Raw genomic sequence first — 21,546 nt, forward strand, 5'->3', positions numbered from 1 at the left:
AGTCAAAAGAAATGACTCAAACATGTAAGAAACAAAGCTCCGGGTGTCATGAGGGAACAACATTGTTACACATCCCAAAAGTCAAAAAAAAAATGAAAATGTTACAAATATTTCAACAGAGGGGGTCAATCCAAAGCCTTCTAAACCTCCGAGCAACGAACCTTGGCTGAACTCCCAAAGATGGATATTCACTGTTTGAAATTCATCCCGTGTCTTTTTCGCCACGTGCGCGGGAGTTTTAGCAGGTGGCGTGAAATCCTCAAATCCCCTGGTGCCTGGGCTTTTTTTTTTTTCTTCATTTTTTTATTTGAGGGCCAGTGTTCTTTTGCTGACTGCTTTGTTTTGCATGTGTGATACTTCAGCACCCGCACACCCGCACGACTACATCATTGCTTAAGGCAAAGTGTCCCAAGAAGAAGGAGGGAAAAAAAAGGCCTTCGAGGAGTGGTTAGTAACAATAGAAAAGCCGCGATAAACGATCTGGGAATCCAGCCTTTGAATTATACATCACAAAGTGTCTTAATTATGTTCTTTGCGGGGATTACCGTGTCGGAGCAGCATTATGCAGATACGTAAAGGTATTAAAATTCCACTCTTACGGAGGAAAAAAAAAGAAACGCTGCGATCATGGCAATCAGCGGCTACATCACCGCGATTACAATAACGCCTTCTATATGGGACTTTTACGGCTTAAATATTTCATCTTTACTCCGCGCGCTATGTTATGTCGCATTTGCATTTACAGTAGATAAAACGGACGGATGGGGGGAAGAAAACACAGCGGGCTCGGTTCGATACAGGATCCCCACAGGTCCGCCGAGATCATCCCAGCTGGAGAAAATTACATTGTCAAAGAGAGCGCAGGGGGGGCGTAGTGGACGTGAGCGGAATGGGCGGTGGAATGTGCGGGGCTTGAGATGGATGGAGTAGCCAAATTATTTACACAAGTGAGAGTGCACAAACATTTTCGTCTCTCTCGATTAAACACACTTCGTAAAAGACGTGGACTTTGTTGTCGAATCCTGTCATGCGAAGGGGCAGGAGACACCGACACTTTTTGTTAGTTTGTCGAATGAAACTGCATTTGTAAATAAAGTTAAGGAGTTATGTTTTTGAGGAGTTCAGTCAGTTGGGATTTTGTGTCTTCTCAAGCGAGGATAGCTTTAATAAAAAGAAGAAGAAGAAGAAGAAGAAGAAGAAGAAGAAGAAGAAGAAGAAGAAGAAGAAGAAGAAGAAGAAGAAGAAGAAGAAGAAGAAGAAGAAGAAGAAGAAGAAGGCATTGGTTTTATATAGCGCTTTTCTGGACACCCAAAGACGCTCTACATTGCACTATTCGTTCACTCCATACTCGGTGGTGGTAAGCTTCTATTGTAGCCACAGCTGCCCTGGGGTAGACTGACGGAAGCGAGGCAACCAGTCTGCGCGACCGGCTCCTCCGACCACCACCAACCACTCACTCACTCACTACATTCGCTAGGCTTCCTGGTGTTACCAAACGGTCTCCCATCCAAGTCCCGCCAGGCCCTTCCCTGCTTAGCCTCTGAGGTCTGACGGGATTGGGCAGAGCAAAGGCGGTATGGCCACACTTAAATCATTTCTCAAATCAAATATCAAAGAATATGCCATACAACTTGTTGAAGGAAACAATACAAAAGTCAATTCATGTACAAGAAACACAAAGAAGCTGTTCACAGGGCCATTGATTTTACTGTTGACAGTGATTAATCCGGGTAGGGATCGTTTGTGGCTGTCCAACAATGTGCCATAGTCAATATCAACAGTAAATGAAGAGGTGGAAAGGGCTCTTTTCGGAATAACAATGGGGCGAGGGGTGTGAATTACGCATCATTGTGCACATATATATATATATATATATATATATGAGAGGAGATGACTCACTGCCTTTTGCTTTTTTGTGTCATTTTCAGTTTGTTGTTACTTTTGCGCCGTCTAAACATTTGGCAATCTGAAGAGGTTTGTGAACAACTGTTGTAAAATATAGCACCAAGAAATTGAAACGTTTAAACTTTGACCTGGAGTTCTGAACCGGAAGGCTACGATTGTAGTGAATTTGGAGTGTCTGCTGTGAAATATGTCTTCAGGAGAGCCATTTTAATGACTTTATAGTGTATGTCATTTTAGAATTATAGATCTACAGAACCTTTGTCATAGTTTTCCTCACAATGTTCTCCTGAATTTAAATGACGATATTGTTGTTCTGTTTCCAGTGATGGTTCACATTTTCGACTAATTTAGGTTATTGCTGAAATAGGTTAAAGGAAATCATATAAAAGTCAATTAATGACTGTGCAAGAATCACAAACTTTATAGCACAGTTACTTAGACACATGAGACGAATGGTGCAATGAAATCTTTGAAGTGCAAGTTATAGTTACTGAAGTTCCCTGAGTATAAGTGCTTCCTGTCCTCAGCCGGTCCGAGGTTGCAGCTTCTCTAACCCTGACCCTAACCCTCTGCCTGTGTTCCTCCAGTGTCAGTGGGGTACGAGTACGAGTCCTGCCTGGATGTGGTGCTGTGGGAGAAGAGGACGGCTGCGCTGCAGGGATACGAGCTGGACGCGGCCAACATGGGAGGGTGGATGTTGGACAAACACCACATCCTGGACATCCAGAACGGTAAGGTCGCTTTCATAAACAATGCTAAGTTGGCACACGTAGTAACTGTATGAGTGTTTGATCCACTTTAATCGAACCCTTGTGCACTTCCAGGGAAAGTCCATTTTGTTTTGTAACTCGGAAACGTGGCACTTAAAATCGATGTGACTACTGTTGTTCCTACTACTCCATCCTCTACTGCTCTGACTAATAACTGCCTCATTTATGTAGCACCGTACACCACAAAGTTCTGCTGGCCACTTAGCCCACTGTGTTCCCAAACACTCCATCCAGTGCAGTCCTGTAGACAGTTGAACACACTTTCAGCCGCCTCGAGCTAAACGAGAAGTTCTCCTGGACATATAGATTCAGCAGCTGAGAAAGCGCCGCACTTCCTGAAGTTTACTCCGTGGCACACGAGTAAATAGGAATAATGTAATTGGCCGCAGCTATAGGAGACAGGTCTGTAATATTGGATCCTGTTAGCGGTGTTTTTATTGAATTATCGTTTTCTTTTAACTCACGGCTCCACATTTGTTTTCAATATCCAGTTGTTTATTGTATATCTTCGTACCCGCAGGCGCTGGGAGTTTTTCGTCTTTTGGAATAATTAGGTTTTTTTCACTATTCACTGTTTAGTAAGCCACTTGATATTCCCAGCCGGACCCGTGTCAAGATCTCGGTAGAGAATAAGATGCACACATTAAACTTTTCACTCGGTCCAGTTTCCAGTAACACGATCATATACTGTATGCTGTACGTAGTGTATTTGATTATCTTTTACGCAAAATAACTGACACTCGTCCCGGGCTTCATGCCAATACCACAGATTTTTCATTTATTGGTATCGGCGACTACCTAAAACGATACCGAGCTGATGCGAGCCTCTGCACAAACTGTGGAGGCGCTACAGACCCTAATAATCACAGCAGTGTTGTACCTGAACGCGTTCATTGAACGAAAGTTCATGAACTGCCTGATGAACAAAACCATGAACGCGTTCATTCTGGTGTCTGTGAACTGCATTCCCGTTCTTTTTACGTTCGTTCAATATGGTGCCAGATTTCTTATATCTGTGGTTTAAGACCGCGGATCAGTGAATATAATTATAAAACCTCGCCGCGCCGTCAGAGTTTACCAGCGGGTCTAAACTCTGGCGAGTCCACGGTGTAGCTCGCGCTAGCTCCGCTCGGCCCCCGCGCCAACAGCCCGACTGTGTCCAGTTCTGTGGCGGTGAACTCTTCTGTCTATGGCCCTGGCACAGGCCCTGGCACACGGGTAACCTGCGGGTCCGCACGGTGCCCGTGAGCAGCCACAGTGTGAGGTTACGAAGCGAGTTTCCCATGTGTAACGTCTGTTGCTCCGCGGTGCCACTCATTTACATAAAGTCACAATGCGGAGTTTTTTAAACTACAAATTAGCTCCTAAAACTTTTTTATTTTTTCACATGATAAATTAACAAATTAACACAAATGCAATTGAATATCTGTAGCTTCATTTTCCACTAAGAATTTACAAATTAAACTTAAAAAAATAAAAACAAAACAAAATATGATTAGCAAAGATATCCAAAATCCACTCTGAAAACAGTGACAGGCTGACATGAAATGGCTTTAACACTAAGTGAGGAGGTCATAATAAGTTTGACTCATGGCTGAAGTCAACTTTCTCCAGCTCTCCCAAGGTTGGCAAAAATGCATCTCAAAATACATCAGATTGTTGCTTTAAGATATGGAATTTTAAATATTTCCCTGAGAGAGGATTTTACTGTACTTCTCACCTTTTTCATGCCTGAATAATAGCTCTCAGCAAAAAAAAAAAAAAAAAAAAAAAAGAACTATGAACTAGTTCATTTTTGGAACTATGAACGAACTATTAAGCATGAACAATTATGAACTATGAACGGATTAGTTCATTTTAAAATTTGTGAACTGCACTTTGAACTAGTTCATGTAGAAAATGAACTTTCCCAACACTGAATCACTTAGTACGCCTTTCTGCTTCCTTTTTGATGCCTTCACTTAGCCATTAGAGTGGACGAAGAGCTTTGCAGCACAATGACTTGGCGCACGGACTTACCTTTATAGTCATGTGATTTCGGGTTAGCATCTTTTTTTACGAGTGCTGTGATACTTTCAGGATGGATGCAGGTGGCCGCTCAAATGGAACGACGTAGTGAAGGTGCTGACACAGTTCCTGCCACATCATTTCTCTAGATTGAAAACTGCTATGATCTTGGAAAGTGGTTGTTCTGCATTCACAGCGATTCTTGACACCCCTTTCCACTTGTTTGCTGTCAGTCAGTCTTGTAAGTCATCTTCGATCCTTGGCGCTCTCCCCCCTCTCAATGGAACGTAATGAGGCCAGCCGGTCCCTGCCCTCAAACAGGAGGGAGTGCCCTGACCGTGCGGACACGCATGTAGAAAAGATAGTTGGCCTCTTGAGACCAATGCTGGCAGGTGGTCTTTACCCTGAATCGCAGCCATAAATACTGGCAGCAGAGTGAAATATGGTTGGTCACCTCATCCTCAGATAATAGAGGAGAGTTTTGAAGGGCCGATCTTTCATGGTAATAGCAGAATAAATCAGAGGCGAAGTCGCGAGGGTGCCGCGTCTGCAACCGTTGCGCACTACTCAGCTATTTTTAGGCCCGGGACGGACCTCCGCTGCTTCCCGGGCTCTTTGATGAACAGGCGTCATGTTTAATCCCCGCATTAATTCAATAAACGCAATGAATTCATGCGCTCGGCCATCCATCTCGATCGCTTAAACGGGTGAGCGCGGTGAATGGCCGGGAGTTTGTCTTTGTCAAAGCTGCAAGCGTGTCCTCGTGTCGGATTTCTGAAATGATCAAATATACATCACTTCTGCAGAGGTTTCTTTTGTGTACCCGTCATGTGCAATGTGAATTATCCTTCTGAAATATAACCAAGCGCTGCTGCAAAGAGCCTGCTAAGCCCCCCTTGTTGGGAAACGCAGGGCTACAGTAAGAGCAGGTCGTGCCCTTAAACGGGAAGATTCTGTTTTTGGAGGGGAGTAATTTGACTGCACATTTTAAGGAACAGACCTCGGGCAAGTGTCACTTCGCCGCGCCGCTGTTGTGACAGGAAACCCTCTCCGAATCACAAGTGGTTGTTCCACTTGTCCGGAACAATTTGTGCGGCTTTCATCTCCAAAACGGTTGGGGCTGCACTCGGTGGCCTTCGTTCCCACAGTCTGTCAGGATGAGCCGCGAGTGTGCCGCGCTCCGCTGCTTTTCTGTTGTCATTAGCTCTTTTAGACTTCGCACGCTGTGTTTCAAGCTATAGAGGAGGCTCAAACTGGCAAAGTATGAGTGGTATGTTTGTATGCAGAGATGCTTGTGATGTGAGGAAGGGAGAGAGTGACAATTGTATCAACGTAAATAGCTCTCTGAGGTGGTGAAGAGGAGAAGGTGAGGAAGAGCTTAAGGGGGCTGATGGTTTTGCTGCTGTGAGATGGCGCACACTTGGGTTGGATCACTGCAGGGCCTGGATAGGAGGTTAGGACTGGATCTCTTTCCATTTTTATATGGTACCAGTCAAAGTTCTTCAATAAAACTCTTGATAGGCGCCCCCTCGTCATGCCATCTTGTGATTGGCCCGGGAGGCTAATGCTAATGGCAAGTCATACATAAATGGGAACATGGTTTTCGTTAAAACATCAGAATTTAAGACACAGAATTTATTTTTAGTTTGTTTATATCGCTGGTAAGTCAGGACCTTTTACTACAGTTATTCACTATCTCTAAATATTAGTGGTGGGACTCGATATTTTTTTTTAAATCAAGTTAATTACAGGTCTGTAATTAATGAATCGCAATTTATCAAATTTTAATTGAAAACCAAAAACAACAATTTTTTTGCACCTAAATTATTCAATAATTCGATAGAAACATGAGTTAAACAACAAATGTATTTATTATTGTTAATCTGTATAGTTATTCAAGTTACAGATGCAAAGTGAATTTATAGCTTTCAAGTGTTTTAGGAACTCAGATCACTCTTGTAACTTGTAGAGTTTATGTCTTGCTACAGTAGACATAAATCTAAACACTGACAAGAAAAATGATATGGACACATAAAAAACAGGATGCAAACCTGGTGGTGTTTACATTGCTCAAGGTTCAACAGGCTGATCACCAAACAGTACTGCATTTTCAATAGCAGTACTTGATAAACCTGTTTTTATTTCTTAATTATACCGAGGCGGATTTATCTGCAAAATCTGGAATGCAGAGCTGCCGTCGCGCAAAGACAGAGAAAACACTGAAGACATTAAAGACCAACTATTGAAAGCAAAGTGTACGACTATAGAGGAAAGTTCAGTGCAAAGGCCAGCTGGATAACTTGTGAGACGAACTGGAAATGCTCTCCTGTCTGTTACCATAAGTCATCTGCGGACTTTCCTCTAATGTTCTTTTTGCTGAACGTATTACTGTAGAACTAAGTGTTATGTTCGGCTATGATCGACTGATCTTTGGCTAAAACTTTATTTCCTCTGAGAGAAGCTGAAAGATGAGTGCGGCTCAAATGATTTATCAAGTGCACATTTTTAAAAGAAGGAACAAAGTCCAAGTTCAACTTTAGACGGAAGAAGAGCAAACGGAGCCATTCGGACAAAAACTACTGAAACTAAAGCTAATGATTTCCCTGATGAACATATATACGAATTGCTATGAGTTGTTGCAGACTTGTCACGATTAGTGTAGTCGTCTTTATCCTTTACATAACTATGAGGCCGTGTCAACCAATGAAAGCGTCAGTAATAAATCTGCACAATTTTGCATATTTTCCTCAAAAGTATTGCCATTAGATTTGTGATTTATGTTTTAAACTCAGGACAGCTCGTAGTGTTCATTGAAAACACTAGAAGCATTAACAATTGAGAGAAGACTGTCTTATGAATTGTCTAATTTCACGTATCACATGAATTTCAGCAAATGTTAGAGGAGGTCCCGTGGGAGCAGGGTTGGGTAACGTTACTTTGAAAAGTAACTTGTTAGTTCCCTCGTTACTCATCATGGTTTTCCTCTTTAGCTTCGCCTCCAGTGCTGCCTTTTCTCCAGTAAATTTCAAATAATGTAAGAGGAGGACACAGTGCGTGAGCAGCTCTGCAGCCGAGGGAGATGATCGAATGTCATGGTCACATCTGCCCATGGTTAAATTAAAAAGTATTGTTGCAGCGGATCGAAAAATAAACAGCATTACGTTATTAAATTGTTGGTAGCTAACGCGTTACTCTACATTTTCCCGGAAAAAAGTAGTTTCTTTACTGTAACGCGTTTCTTTGTAACTCGTTGCACCCAACATTGCATGGGAGTGGTCATTTTTGCGGTTTGTATAATACATTGTAAATGGGAAAAGCTGCTCATGTGGCGAGAGTTTCTGGTTTGGACAGCCTGGTCTGTTTCTGGAGGTAACGCTTGTGGTTTGTGCTCTTAATGGTGTAGTGCAGGAGGCACCAACCTTTTTTCAGGCAAGGAGCATTAAGTTGTTCGAGAGCCACCAGTTAAAAACGTACACTGTTTACCTATAGCAGGGCCCGCGAGATGATTTAATCCAGCCCCTGCCCTGTAGAACCAGAGTATGTACCAAAAAAAGGAAGTCTCTATGAATTTTTAAAGAATAACCAGAATATTCATTCTAGCCACTAGAGGGCATTACATTTTAAAAAAGGAAAGAATTCCACAAGTGTCCAGCAGAGCTCAGGATACAAAAACGTGTTATATAGCCACGTGGTAAATGGACAGTCTGACAGTGAATAATGACTACTATGTAGTACTTTGGAAAACTTGTGACACAGGCTTGTAAAGTCCAACACAAGTGTAAGCCGTAATGAAAATACCATCCAGTTGGGTCTTTGACCAAATCGCAGATTATTATTATTCATTTATTGGAAAAAAAAATCTCTATTATATGCAGCCCGCGACCCACCGTGGTAGCTGAATTTTGGCACGCGACCCAAAATGAGTTTGACACCCCTGACTTATAGGATATTGACCCCATATTATATCAAAATAGCTTTATTTTAAACTTGTACTGAGTCACAAGAACAGAAATAACTGTATTTTTTAAGAATCAGATTCAAGTAAATTAAGTGTTTGACACCTTAGAAAAAGTCTCAAGGACTACAGGGTATGCCCCAAAGGGTGAGGAGCTCAGTTACCCGGGAGGAGCTCGGAGTAGAGTCGCTGCTCCTTCACGTCGAAAGGAGCCAGGTGAGGTGGCTAGGGCATCTGTTCCGGATGCCTCCTGGTCTCCTCCCGCGGGAGGTGTTCCAGGCATGTCTTAGTGGGACAAGGCCTCGTGGAAGGCCCAGGACACGCTGGAGGGACTATGTCTCCGAGCTGGCCTGGTGTCGCCTCGGGGTCCCCCCAGAACAGCTGGAGAAGGTGTGCGTGGATCGGGAAGTTTGGGCATGTCTGCTGAGACTGCTGCCCCCGCGACCCGGCCCCGGATAAAGCGGAAGAAAATGGATGGACGGATGGATGGATGAGCGTAGTTTATTTTATCCGCAAATGAGCCAGATAATCCTCACTACCTCTTGTTGTTACAGGCTGAAAAAGTACATAGCTACTTACCATTCCTTCCTTTGTGCAAATACAAAGATTGTATGCGTGGAAAGTATACTTGAGCGCAGTTCATTAAAACTGGGGATAATGCTCACACCAGGCTCTCTACAGTCGTACCTTGTGAGCTGACATGATATAATTAGCCCGTTCTCATCCCAACAAAACACGTGTCATTAGCGGGAGCTGCGTACCGCGGCTGTCTGTGTGCTTTTCCGACACCTACACGCACTCGAGAGGCTGCTCTACAGGCAACAGGTAGGCGTCGCATTCTCCTCTGATGTTTTCCCTTTGTTAACGCCGAATAAAAGTCAGCTACAGCAGTTACACAAGGGTTCTGACTTCTATAATGCAATAGCATGTCCCTAGGCCAACGTTAAATGACAGTCGGATTCAGAAAGCTGGCTGAAATTATGCTTTTTAACACAGCATATTTTTCGCACTACACTGTTATTTAGAGGGTTTGCATTGTGCAGCAGAAGATGTGATGTGGTGTTCGTGACCAAATCAGCTCTTTGATGTGAACCATTGGATCAGAAAAGCATCTGAGTGAACACTAGAAATGAAAATAAGAAGCAAATTATCTAAGCAAATTATCTAATCTAAGCAAATTAAGGCTGAGACAATCCGAGTTTTCTGGTTGACGTCTTAAAAGATCAACACTGTACGTATATAAATGAGCCAGTCTTTGGAAAGGCTCTTTTGAATTAACAGATCCCAAAGATGCTCTCATTGAAGAGTCATAAATCTCATTGTGAGCAGCAAGTCAGTCGGGTTAGGCAATACCAGTGGTTTTAGTTTAGATCTGAAACCAACTAATCCCAGAACAAGGACTTCTCATTGAGACCATGACCAATAAAACGGCTCGAAAAGGAGTACAAACAAGTAGTTCCAGTAAACCAAGCGAATTACAAATGATCAGAAAAACTCAAATCTAATCGGTTAAGTTCGTTTTTGTAATGACGGAAGGGTAATCACAATCTAATTGAAATGCTAATGCTCGCTATCATGGAATATAAACATACAGCTGCAGTTGTATGTAGGTCAGTGGTTCCCAAACTTTTGCTAGCCCCATGAGGCTTTGGATGAACTCCCAACTCTGACGCACTAGAAAAACCTTTGAATGCTGCACAGGATTCACAAGAGGGATCGACGTGACTCCGCACCAAAGCTTAGCAAAAGTAGAAGAACGTCATGTTTTTCTCCGTAAGACGTATTCCGGATTGTGGGCTTGAGTTTCGAGTGCGTAAGAAGATGGACTGAGCAGATACGGGCCAGGAAGTCCATGGTACTTACAGTGGATATTACTAGTAATGACAGTGGTACTTATTGCGGTTAGGGTTAGGGAGTCACAGAGTTACCCCTGTATCTCTCATTACTAAGAGATACAGGGGTAACTCTTAGTAATGATGGTTGTACTTCTATTTACTATGGTACTTATTGGTAATTCAAGGATACTACAGCAGCAATTCATAGTTAGTAAATGAGGTACTTCTACAAACAGAAGTAATTTCTAGGATGTTGTCCAATAGAAAGGACTTTCAGACATAAAAATAATATCACAGGTTTGTGAATCCAATCACGATCAAATACTGATGAGGAAAAACATTTGTCATTTTTCGTTTTGGAGATTTGGAGAGATTTGGAGAGTTTGGAGAATATAACATAACATGGTTAAAATGTCAGAACGTTCTAGACCCTTTATAGTCTCGGGAGGACCTTTTTTTTGTCACTTGGTTTTGTAAACACATAAACACCGTGTGGATTTTGTTTCCCCGGCGGCCTGGTTGCGTAACTCCAAAACAGCGCTCTTTCATGTAGCTTTTCATCTCCAAGTACACGCCTACAATTAGCCGGGGCATCAGTCACTCTCCCACTATTCCCCACGGGGCGGCGTTTCGGTATCTCCCACGTTCTCTTCACCCGTAAGCCCGGGCTCACATCTCGGAGATTGCAGCCAGTGTCTTATGTCGGGAGCGGTTGAAGAAAACATGTCGGCGGCGCCGTTGGAGAAAGCGATCCCTTTGTGGAACGCTAAAAGGACCGACATAAGGGCCATTGCCGAACCCAATCTGTCAAGCCGTCGAGAACGTGCGAGGTTGTGAAGCGCGCGAGAAGAAAGAAGTTGGAGATCCGCCTCTAGCTCGACTGCTGCCGGTGTTTCATCCCACCTGTCGGGGAAAGAAGAAGAAGAAAATAGTATTGTTTCCCGGCAGCCCGCAGAGTGGCAGCATCACAGCGGGGAGGCGAGGTTGTTGTCGTGTGACGCGCTTGTGATCAACAGATAGGTGCCGCATCGTGTGATATGCAAATGTCGGCAGGATCTTTTATTAAAACCGAGGCTTTTTTTTTTTTTTTTGAAATGACAAAATATGATGTTAGTGTTGACGAAACATCCTCGCGCCGTGACAGAAATAAAACAACCAGATGGCATTGACTTATCTTATGCGGTAAATGGTACTCTCTGCCTGAGGCGCTCACACTTTTCAGCCGTTCTGTCTGAAAGTGTAGCTACAGTGTTTTGGTAAACGCAAAACCCTTTAGAGAAGTTTGTCTGGTTTTAAATTAATCCTTGATATGTGTGTTTCAGTCACATTCCAAATTAAAATGGTGTATGAGAACCTTTGAGAGTTGGTTTTGAGGTTTGTGTGACTTACTTTGCATTATTCAAAGTGAATGTTGGTTTAATACGTGTATTTTTTAGTGAAATTGCCAAAGTTTAAATACCCGGAAAGTGCCATTGAAGTTATATCCAGTGTAAAATCAGAAACTTCTTACAGTTAAAGCAGTAACGGCTTAAAGGGATATTTCAGGATTTCTGACATAGGGCCTCATTTCCTAGTTATCCAGAGTGTTGCTGATACCTGGAGATAATTTTTTTGTAAATTATGCAGTTCTTACGTTTGAAGAGTTTCGTGGCGCTTGGCTAATGCAAGGCTAGCGCATTTCTACAATATCAGCTAGCCTGCATTAAAAACAGTCTGACACACTCCACAGAGCACCTGAGGCAAATCATTTATAACGTCAGACTAACCGTATAAATGTCTGTGTCGATAGAATGATTTTTGGAATATAACTGACCTTGCATCACAGGAATGATCGCATTTTGAGGGACTATTTTCTAGCAAATCACTCCGCCGCTGCGTAGCTTATACAACCACAAAGCAGATGCTGCTCAAATATAAGGTGTTTTAAATGCAAAATGGTTATAATTATTCTATGGATTCACTGTGGAGTGCGTAAGACTGTTTTTAATGCAGGCTAGCTGATATCGTAGAAATGTGCTAGCCTTGCATTAGCCATAGCGCCACGAAACTCTTCAAACATAAGAACTGCTTGAATTACCCAAAAAAAATATCTCCAGAAATCAGCAACACTCAGGATAACTAGGAAATGAGGCCCTATGTCAAAAATCCTGAAATATCCCTTTAAGTTGGCACGACCACTTACCAGTGACACAGTTTAAGGTCGCATTCACAACTCCCTCTTGATCTGAATCCTGGCCCGTTTGCACAGTTAGTCTGGTTGGTTTGAGGTGTTGTGAACACGCAAACAGGCTCTGATCCGGGCCAAAGAAGCGAACCCTGGTCCGGCTGAAAACGTGGGTCTCGGTCTGGTTCACAGGAACTCTGAAGTGGATCATTTGGTTTGTGGACGCAACTGAGCCAGAGAGCGGAACAAAACCAGGAAGAGAAAGTTGCAGGACCTTGCGCACATCTACAACCAAAAAAACCGAGTTACACAAAGACAGAACAGAGCGGAGGCAATTGCGACATTTATTACGGAATATAGTGATTTAAAATGAAAACACATGTGCAGACTCTCTATAATTAGAGCTAACACTACGAAATGTACACCAAAACAAAGCCATGACTCGTAAATATAAGGCAAGAACCATTGATATAAGCAGCGACAGAAGCCAGAGAGCAAAGCCCTGATTAGATTGTTTCTCTCGGACAGTCTGTTGTTTTCCATGTCTCTGTCCCGGTGCCTTCGCAGTTGTCTCTTGTGAAGAAGAAATATCTCCTGGGTCTGACAGTCCCGCTTCAGTCCCTGTTTTTCTTCGTCTGCTGCTCCTGATGAGCCCATTGCTGCGCCGTGTATCGGCTCATTTGTCTCCCATTTCGTCTGTAAAAAGATCTGTGCGTTCCGAGCTTAGTTACTGTCATGGCCGCTTGCCAGATAAAAAAATTGCGAAAGAAAAACCAGCACAGCCACAGTCTGATACAGGTCTGACTGATGCTGCTCCATTTTGTAAACAAAGGACGGAGCAGGAAGTGGAGTTTAATCAACCAATCAGAGAAGCGTGTTTCTTGTTCACTGTTTTTCCTATAGATGGTTTTGATGTAGCGCCCCCACAGGCGTGTAGGGGAGCTCTGCATTTAAAATGATGGTTCGATTGACAAAAAAGAGGTGTTAATGCGAACCGTGGCAATTGGAGAGCTGAAACAATTTTGGTCCCCAATCGAACAGGTGTAAATGCGACTGCGGAACATTCCTTTTGTCGCTTTATTCGTGGTTTAAATGTTTAAAAGCTTTAAATCGCAAAATTTGGATGCACAAACAAATAGAGACAATAGATAAATGGAACAATCAGATAAGTCGGTAATCAGAGCCGATGCCTTTATGTAAACTCCAGACTTCACACATGTCGGTTCATCAGTAGATTCTTGGCGCAGCTCTTTGTGAACTGAACAGCCCGTCCGACCGTCTCTTCAGCAGCGAAACCAGGTGGAACTGATCGATGGCGATTGCTCCCACCATAATTGGATTTGAAAGTCAAAGTACATCTTGTTCTCACAGGCCGATTATGCACATTAGAGCAGCGGAAACAAGTGGGTCCCAGAGTTCAAGCCTTGCCTCGCCCCTCAGTCTTTAGTCTGTTAACCTCTTTGAGCTTAACCATGTTCTTGAAATACTTCTAATACTCTCTGTACATTTGAAACGCAAACAAAAATAGGATTGATTTCATGTAATGTTATCGATCGTTTTCTACGGTCCTCTCCAAACAAGGTCTCAGATGATACTAAAGACACCAGATCAGGTTTGTTGGTCGTATTGTGCACTATGTAACTATAGTCCAAGACCATTTGCAAACTTTTCTCTGTAAAGTGAAGTTTATGGCAGAAACTAAATCAACTCACCTTCCTGTCTAAAGTGTTCTGTTTGTGTAAAGAGCTTGTTTTTTTTTCCTTTTTGCTAAAGCGACCTTGGCCCGCTCCTGTATAATCCATTCACATCTTCATTATGTATCAAAGTCCCATCTGTAACGCTCTCTGTCTGCACCCGCGCACATTTCATTTCGACCTGTGAGGCGGCACACTTTTCATTCTTTTACTTTCTCCCAATCCAAACTGAATTATTCAAACTCAGATCCAACCACTTTTTGACATTTGAGATGTATGGCCCACGTGGGTGTCTTCGGTTCGATATCTTCGGTCGGCATAAAGATGAATCCAAATATCACCAGCAGGCTCGCTGCAGTATTGATTCTTTAATGCCGTAAACCTTGACTAATGTCCGCGCCCGGCGTGTTAGCGAGCTGGCGTTTAGCGGCTATCTCGTCTTGTTGCAGCTTGGGTTTTTTTCTTCTTCTTCTTCTTCTCCTCCTTTGCCTTGGCCTTTTTCCTGACATCTGAGGACTCTTTCTCTCATGGTCTGTAGCTCTGGCTCTCTCTCGCCTCCACTCCAGAGCCTGTCAGACCAGATAAGGCAAATTGCTGGTGTGTGTGCGCGCTAGTCATGTCCTGGAGAAGCCGCTCTTCTTCATTACGAGTGGATATGCCTTCCCTCTCCGTCTGCTGCCCCGGTAACACGGACGACTTTTATTGGGCAAAGGTTTCGGGAGCTCAGTAGAGGAGTGTTCTAGTGGTACTCCAAGTTGTATAGAGACACTTCGGCAAGTGGGATAGGAAAGGAGGTTTGACTGCTTCCTATATATAGGCTGTAGCAGTCGAAATGTATGGATACTTTGGAAAGTTTCTGTTATGGTTGGTAGTTCCATAAAAGCTACACACATCTGTAAAGCATTGGTCAATACTTCATCACCAGTTTTATGCTTACAAATGTGTTTTAAATGTGCTAACAAAGCTACAAGAGTAACAATTTTGTCACGTAATGCTGTTTATTTTCCGGTCCGTCGCAACGCTACTTTTTATTTACCATAGACAGATGTGACCGTGACAGTCTATCATCTCCCTCGGCTGCAGTGCTGCTCGCTCACACTTAAACAACCCAGCAACATGGCAGAGTTTTCACCGAGCGCGTTCTCATTGTGGATGTACTTACATTATTTTTAACTTACTGGAGAAAAGGCAGCACTGGAGGTGAAGCTAAAGAGGAAAACCACGATGATCCTAGCCCTCGCCTCCCAAACAACAACACGTAGCGTTTGGCAGCATCGACCCTTCCAGTGTAAACAACAAACCTGCAGCCGGTTATGTGGTTGAGGAAAGCTGTATAATCTAAAGCAGGTTGAGTGAGTATGTTGTGTGATTATAATTACCAATTCAATGCACTTTGTAAAGCACAAGCGCTCCTTTAGAGACGTTCTTTTTGTTGAAAAACGGGCACAGTTTCCAACAGAGCCAAAATGTTTACCAAAGAAGCTAAGCTTTTATAAGCAGACATGCTCATTATTGTTGCCTTTAGCTGTCATTTGTCACATATAAAATAAAGCTCAGCAGTGAATGTATTGTGCTGATTGAAGTACGGCTATCGGGCTGTTTACGTGAGTTAGCTTTTTTGGCGACTCAGTTTGTGAAATGGAGCGCTCCTCATCGGAAAACAATGATCGATCAATGAAGGCTATAGATGTTTATTATTGGTAACGCATGAGTCTCTAACGTGTTACCTTCATATTAAAGGAGCTAGACGCAAGTTGGTCATTTTATGCTCACTACTGCCACCTCAGGTCTTATGTGTAACTGCAGGTTCTATATTAAAGAAATAGGCCACCGTTTTTACATACTGAGATATGTTCTTACCTTAGCTTTGACGAGTTCTTTAGGACCTGTCTGGTCTTCCCCCGTGCCTTCAATCACGTAAACACAGCGCAGACGGCGTTAGCATTTAGCCTCTCCCTCTCTCCTCTATAGTTCCAAAACAGGTCAAGATAGAAGCTACCAAGCTCTTCCACGTTTTCCCTATTTAAATATGGTTACGTGAAGTGTTCCACTACAAAGTATAATTACACAAAATTAAACAATGTGGATTTTCTAAGCGGATAAAAGGGGGGACTATATTGTAAGGCGTAATAATACCAGGAGTAGTTTGGCATCCGCACAGTAAAGTGAAGATTACTGCGCAGTAAAGTGAAGATTACAGCGTGGATTTCGAACTACTCCTGGTATTATTACGCCTTACAATATAGTTCCCCTTTTATCCGTTTAGAAAATCCACATTGTTTAATTTTGTGTAATTATACTTTGTAGTGTAACACTTCACGTAACCATATTTAAATAGGGAAAACGTGGAAGAGCTTGGTAGCTTCTATCTTGACCTGTTTTGGAGCTATAGTGGAGAGAGGGAGAGGCTAAATGCTAACGCCGTCTGCGCTGTGTTAACGTGATTGAAGGCACGGGGGAAGACCAGACAGGTCCTAAAGAACTCGTCAAAGCTAAGGTAAGAACATATCTCAGTATGTAAAAACGGTGGCCTGTTCCTTTAAGCTTGTGCATGACGGCACTTTTGGACCCGAATTAACACCTTTTTGAGTGACAGTGCAGGATTTTAGAGGCAGATGGTGAACAGGTCTGGGCTCATTGTACACATTAGGACATGGCTGGAACATGTAGGGGGATGAAATTACTTAGTTTTTACATTTTTAAACTCTGTATAGTCCCTTTAAAGTCACGCAGTAACATAGCCAGCTACTTTTCCAGAGGAGTAACGAGTGAACTAACAAGTTACTTTTAAAAGTAACGTTACCCAACACTGGTTGTAAATGATGGATGGTTACCAGTTAGTTATAGTCACAACATAGAAACAGAGTGGATTTTTCCATCTTTCTTACCAGTAGAATTTGGAGTAAGTACAATTTCGAAAGCCTCTTGGATGACAAGGCAATCATCTTCAACTCAAGAAAAAGTCTAGTTTAGTCCAAATGAGTGCGGACGACTGAATGATTACACAGACATCACAGATTGGCATCCTTCCATCAAATTGTTATGTTCTCTGTAAGAAAAGTGTGCGGCAGAAGTTTGAGTCCTGCTGAAGTTTTTTTTTTAAAGTGTCTTCCGCTTTTTTAAAGTAAGAACTCTTGGGAACATTGGAAAAGATAAAATAATTACAGCAATTATTGTTTATTCCTTCATTAGAATATAGTAATGCCATGTGTTTAAGTGCTTCTCCTAAATCAATGCTTATGACATTGTTCTGATGGATATTATTACTTGACTTCCTCGCCCATTGGGTCAGACACCCAGAGTCAGGTTGGTATTGTCTTAGGTGCAGCATGACATGAATGCATGACAACTCTGTGAGGGAGTAGATTAGAGTGTCTGGTTTAACTTGTCGAGTGACCTGTAATTTATTATCATTTATTACACGGCTCTTCACAACGTAAGTAGAACGCTCCATTGATTTGAATGTGATTTTCCAACGTTCTACCGGTTATTATTTTCTGTTAAAGGACCTCTGAAAAAAATAATGACCGCCGCCAATGGCAACGGAGTTCGTGCTTTCATATCACGCCGCACGTACGTAGTAGCGGACACTATAGAGAAGTTGGGATAATCGCTCGTGAAGTTAGCGGGAGTCCGACTTTCAACTTACCCAGAGATTCACCACCATTCCTCCAACTGCGCCTTCAACTAAGTAGCTAGGCTAGCTACTAGCCTTGCTGCTTCTAGCCTAGCCAAACGTTGTCAAGCAACGTACAAACTTTTGGGAACTATTTGCCGCAGAGGTCATTAAATAAACCTTTCGGCCTTCATAAAAGTGTATGAAGTTTATGTTGTGTGTGTTCGGTTGGCAAATGGCCGCATAATAAGCGGGATAATGTATAGAACAGTGTTGTTTTTGGCAGCCCTTTTAGTTTTAGTCTTCGTCTTAGTCTTTTGGACGAAAATGCATTTAGGTTTAGTCACATTTTAGTCATTTCAAAATGTGATCGTTTTAGTCACAGTCAGACGAAAATTAAAAAGGTTTTTGTCAGGTTTTCGTCTGTTTCATGATAAGAAGTTATAATTAATTTCGACAAGTCTTGGAAAGTGGAATAAATAATAGCTGTCTATTGGCTTTCTATAGCTTTTGACAAACAGATAGATTATGCAACGACAGGCACTGGCAGAAGTGGTCGGCCTACTGTGAACAGTACTTTTCCCAAAAGCGCCCGCTCTCCTCGTCCTCTTATCATCATTTTTTTTACCAACAGTGCTGTCTGCACATACGTAGCCTACCTCAACGTGCTTTCTGCATTCATACGCCACGGCATTGAAAACTGTCCTGTGAAAAAATAAAGTCTCTGTGACATGGACGCTCTGAGGAGGATGTACGCGAGCAGTGAAACGGTTCGCCCTGAAGGTACTTATTTTTCCAATAATGACCAGCGTTCTATACATTATCCCTTACATGCGTCGAGTGATCACAGAAAATGACAATAAAAAGCAAGTCTAAAAATTGGTTCTCTTAAGCCTTAGATAGTGGACCAGTCTATGCACTTGAAGGAATGGCTACAGGTTTTTTTCTACTGTCAAATTATTATTAAAGCAATACTTTTCTTCATTTACATACATATTATATAAATGTGGAGCCATATCACCCTGGCCTGCTGTAATTCAGATGAATAGCATTGAACCAGTGAGTGGCTCTGGTCGGTTCACATATCAAAGCTAGAAATATCGATTGTTATTTTCATCCTTCAAACATCTGCCTTTCTCTTCGCTCCGAAATAACGGAGGCAGACTGAGCGGTAAAATCCTCATATCTGTTTTGATTGGATTTTGTATCAAGCACCCCACACATGCCAGCGTGAAACCCTTTGGAATGCCACATATCTCGTCAGATGGAAAGGATTGCGGCCTTTCTTGCTCCTATTATGAACCACCATTAGCCTCTATTGTTGAACGACTTGTGGAACTCCCAGCACTCCGCGCCTCTATCGGAGTGTATCTTAAAGGCCTAGGTGGTATCTCAGAGAATGACACAGTGCAAGAGGGAACAAAGGAGGACAGGCTGCAATTAAGACCCCCTCGCGCTCCTCCTGCAGCCATCTCCGTAGTCCCATCTCCAAGGTGACATTGCTCTGGGCTCCGTGGCGTTTTTATCAGGTGTGGGAGACTCAGCCCAGTCTTTATGCCATTAATCATCTCCCGAGCTGTGATGTCTGCATTAAAGACTCCTCTCCCCACACCCCACCGCTACTTGAGTCAGATTACCATTTTATCAAAGACAGTATTTTCTCCTGCAATTACGCAAAGATCGGAATGAACCGGACAAAAAGGCGGCTAATGAATGGATGGTTGTACAGCTTCAAAGAAAGACATGCAAGTTCTATAAAATGAAAGGCTACCTGCGGCGATGGGGTGAGGTTATGACAACACTGGCAGGATGGGGACAATGATTGGACTAAAAGCTCTTGAAGTCTTTTTTTTTTTAGATATTGAGCAGCGTTTCTCCAACCCATTTTTCTCCCAGAGCTAGTTCAAGAGCTGTTCATACTTTGAGACTGTTTGCCTGACTAAAAAAAGAGATATCCACCTGGATTTAAGGCGAGACACTGCAGGTGAATAGGGAAACAATTTAAATTTACAGATATCAATTTGAAAGTTTTGCTGTCGATCACTGGCATCAATGTGAGAAGAAAATACATTGCAAGTTTTTCTGTATCTTTTCATATAAGAACAAGGTGTTTTATGCCTAAAAAAATGCCGGGCGACGAAATCTGAATAATGGATAGAGCTACATTCAAATTTATGGTTTCATTTTATTGATAAATGAGTTATCAAGACGTTTTCAGAGGGGATTTGGGATTTCTTGTTTAGATTTAAAATAAGCAGTTTTTTAGTGGAAAAATTTGTAAAAATGTAATTTTTGCCTCATTTTTTGACATTCAAAACTCAATAAATGGGGCTAGGGATTAGATAATAAAAAATCTCTCTGAAAAAATCTTCCAAATATTGTTCAGTCCAAGGCTGGAAAATTTGAAGTCTTTAGGTCCGACTGACGTGGACATAGTGTCGCCACAATGTCAGAAAAATGTGTTTTGAGAAAAAGGCCCTTTGAAATTGCATTTTCCCATATAAGTCTATGGGGGAACATTGAATCAGCGCAATATTTCAACATGTTATTGTGAAGATTAGTCATATTTTCTGTTTCCGGGTGAAAGCTTGTATGTTCAGAGACCAAATTGGCCCAAAACCTGAAAACTGAAAAAAAAAAAAAAGTGCCTGCAGTGTCTCCCCTTAACCAAATGTTCTGATCTGGGGTTGCTGCAGTTCATCGGCAACACTGTGAGCCCAAAGAATGAGATCAGCTGAAGATCCTGAGTGACCCAAGTTATTCAATCAAGGGATTCCTTCTTCCCCGACGGCACGGTCGTATTCCAAGATGACAATGCCTGGATTCATCGGACTCACATTGTGGAAACGGTGGTTCAGGAGCACGAGACGTCATTTTCACACATGGATCGGCCGCCACAGAGTCCAGATCTTAACCCCAATGAGAGTCTTTGGGATGTGCTGGAGAAGGCTTTGCGCAGTGGTCACACTCTGCCATCGTCAATGCAAGATTTTGGTGAAAAGTGATTGCGACACCGGATCTTTTTGACTCAACGAATGTGCGCTGTGATCAAAACTAAAGGCGGTCCAATCAAATATTAGAGCGCTTACCCTCAGGCAGTATTATTTTAGGTTTCTTTGAACGGCTTCACAGGTGTCCCGGGAATTGCCTTGCAGTTCAAAAGTATTTTAAAACACTTAGATAAAGCATGAAATAAGAAGATTTATCTACACTTGGCAAAGCATATTGTGTTTAATTGATTGGCATTTCCATCAGCGGCCAAATTACGGGAAAAAATCCATCAAATGGCAGACTCTAATCTCTTCCGTCTCTACTAATATCTTCCTATCAAGGGCAAAAGTCCAAAAATAAAACTTTTTGCTTTTACTATGCTGCGATTCATTTTGTTTCCCCCCAGCGCTGAGGTTAATGGAATCATCTCTTCCTCTCATAAGCAGAAAAGGCTGTGTTGACAGAGAAGGCTAATAGAACTGCTTCTCTGTTGGTCCGTCCAGGATTACTAATGTTAGTTTTAATGAAGTGGGACTCGCGAAAAAACCTCCGGCGCAATGAGAACTGGCCGCTCTCCAGGTGCTACCGACGGGACCAACTGTGAAATAT

The 21,546-nt window shown here is 42.5% G+C and overlaps 1 protein-coding gene across 7 annotated transcripts in view; it reads left to right on the plus strand.

Annotated features, from left to right (window-relative positions):
• The window catches only part of LOC306963634 (teneurin-3), a 360,281-nt gene that overhangs the window by 275,238 nt on the left and 63,497 nt on the right, over positions 1-21,546 (plus strand). For all 7 annotated transcript variants that reach the window (XM_079557215.1, XM_079557217.1, XM_079557216.1 and 4 more), the window contains one exon: positions 2,493-2,636. In XM_079557215.1, coding sequence (XP_079413341.1) covers positions 2,493-2,636 — 144 coding nt within the window. The remainder of the gene's footprint in view (positions 1-2,492; positions 2,637-21,546) is intronic.

Source organism: Gobius niger (genome assembly GCF_951799975.1).
Source record: "Gobius niger genome assembly, chromosome: 5".
In the NCBI taxonomy this organism is placed as follows: Eukaryota; Metazoa; Chordata; class Actinopteri; order Gobiiformes; family Gobiidae; genus Gobius; species Gobius niger.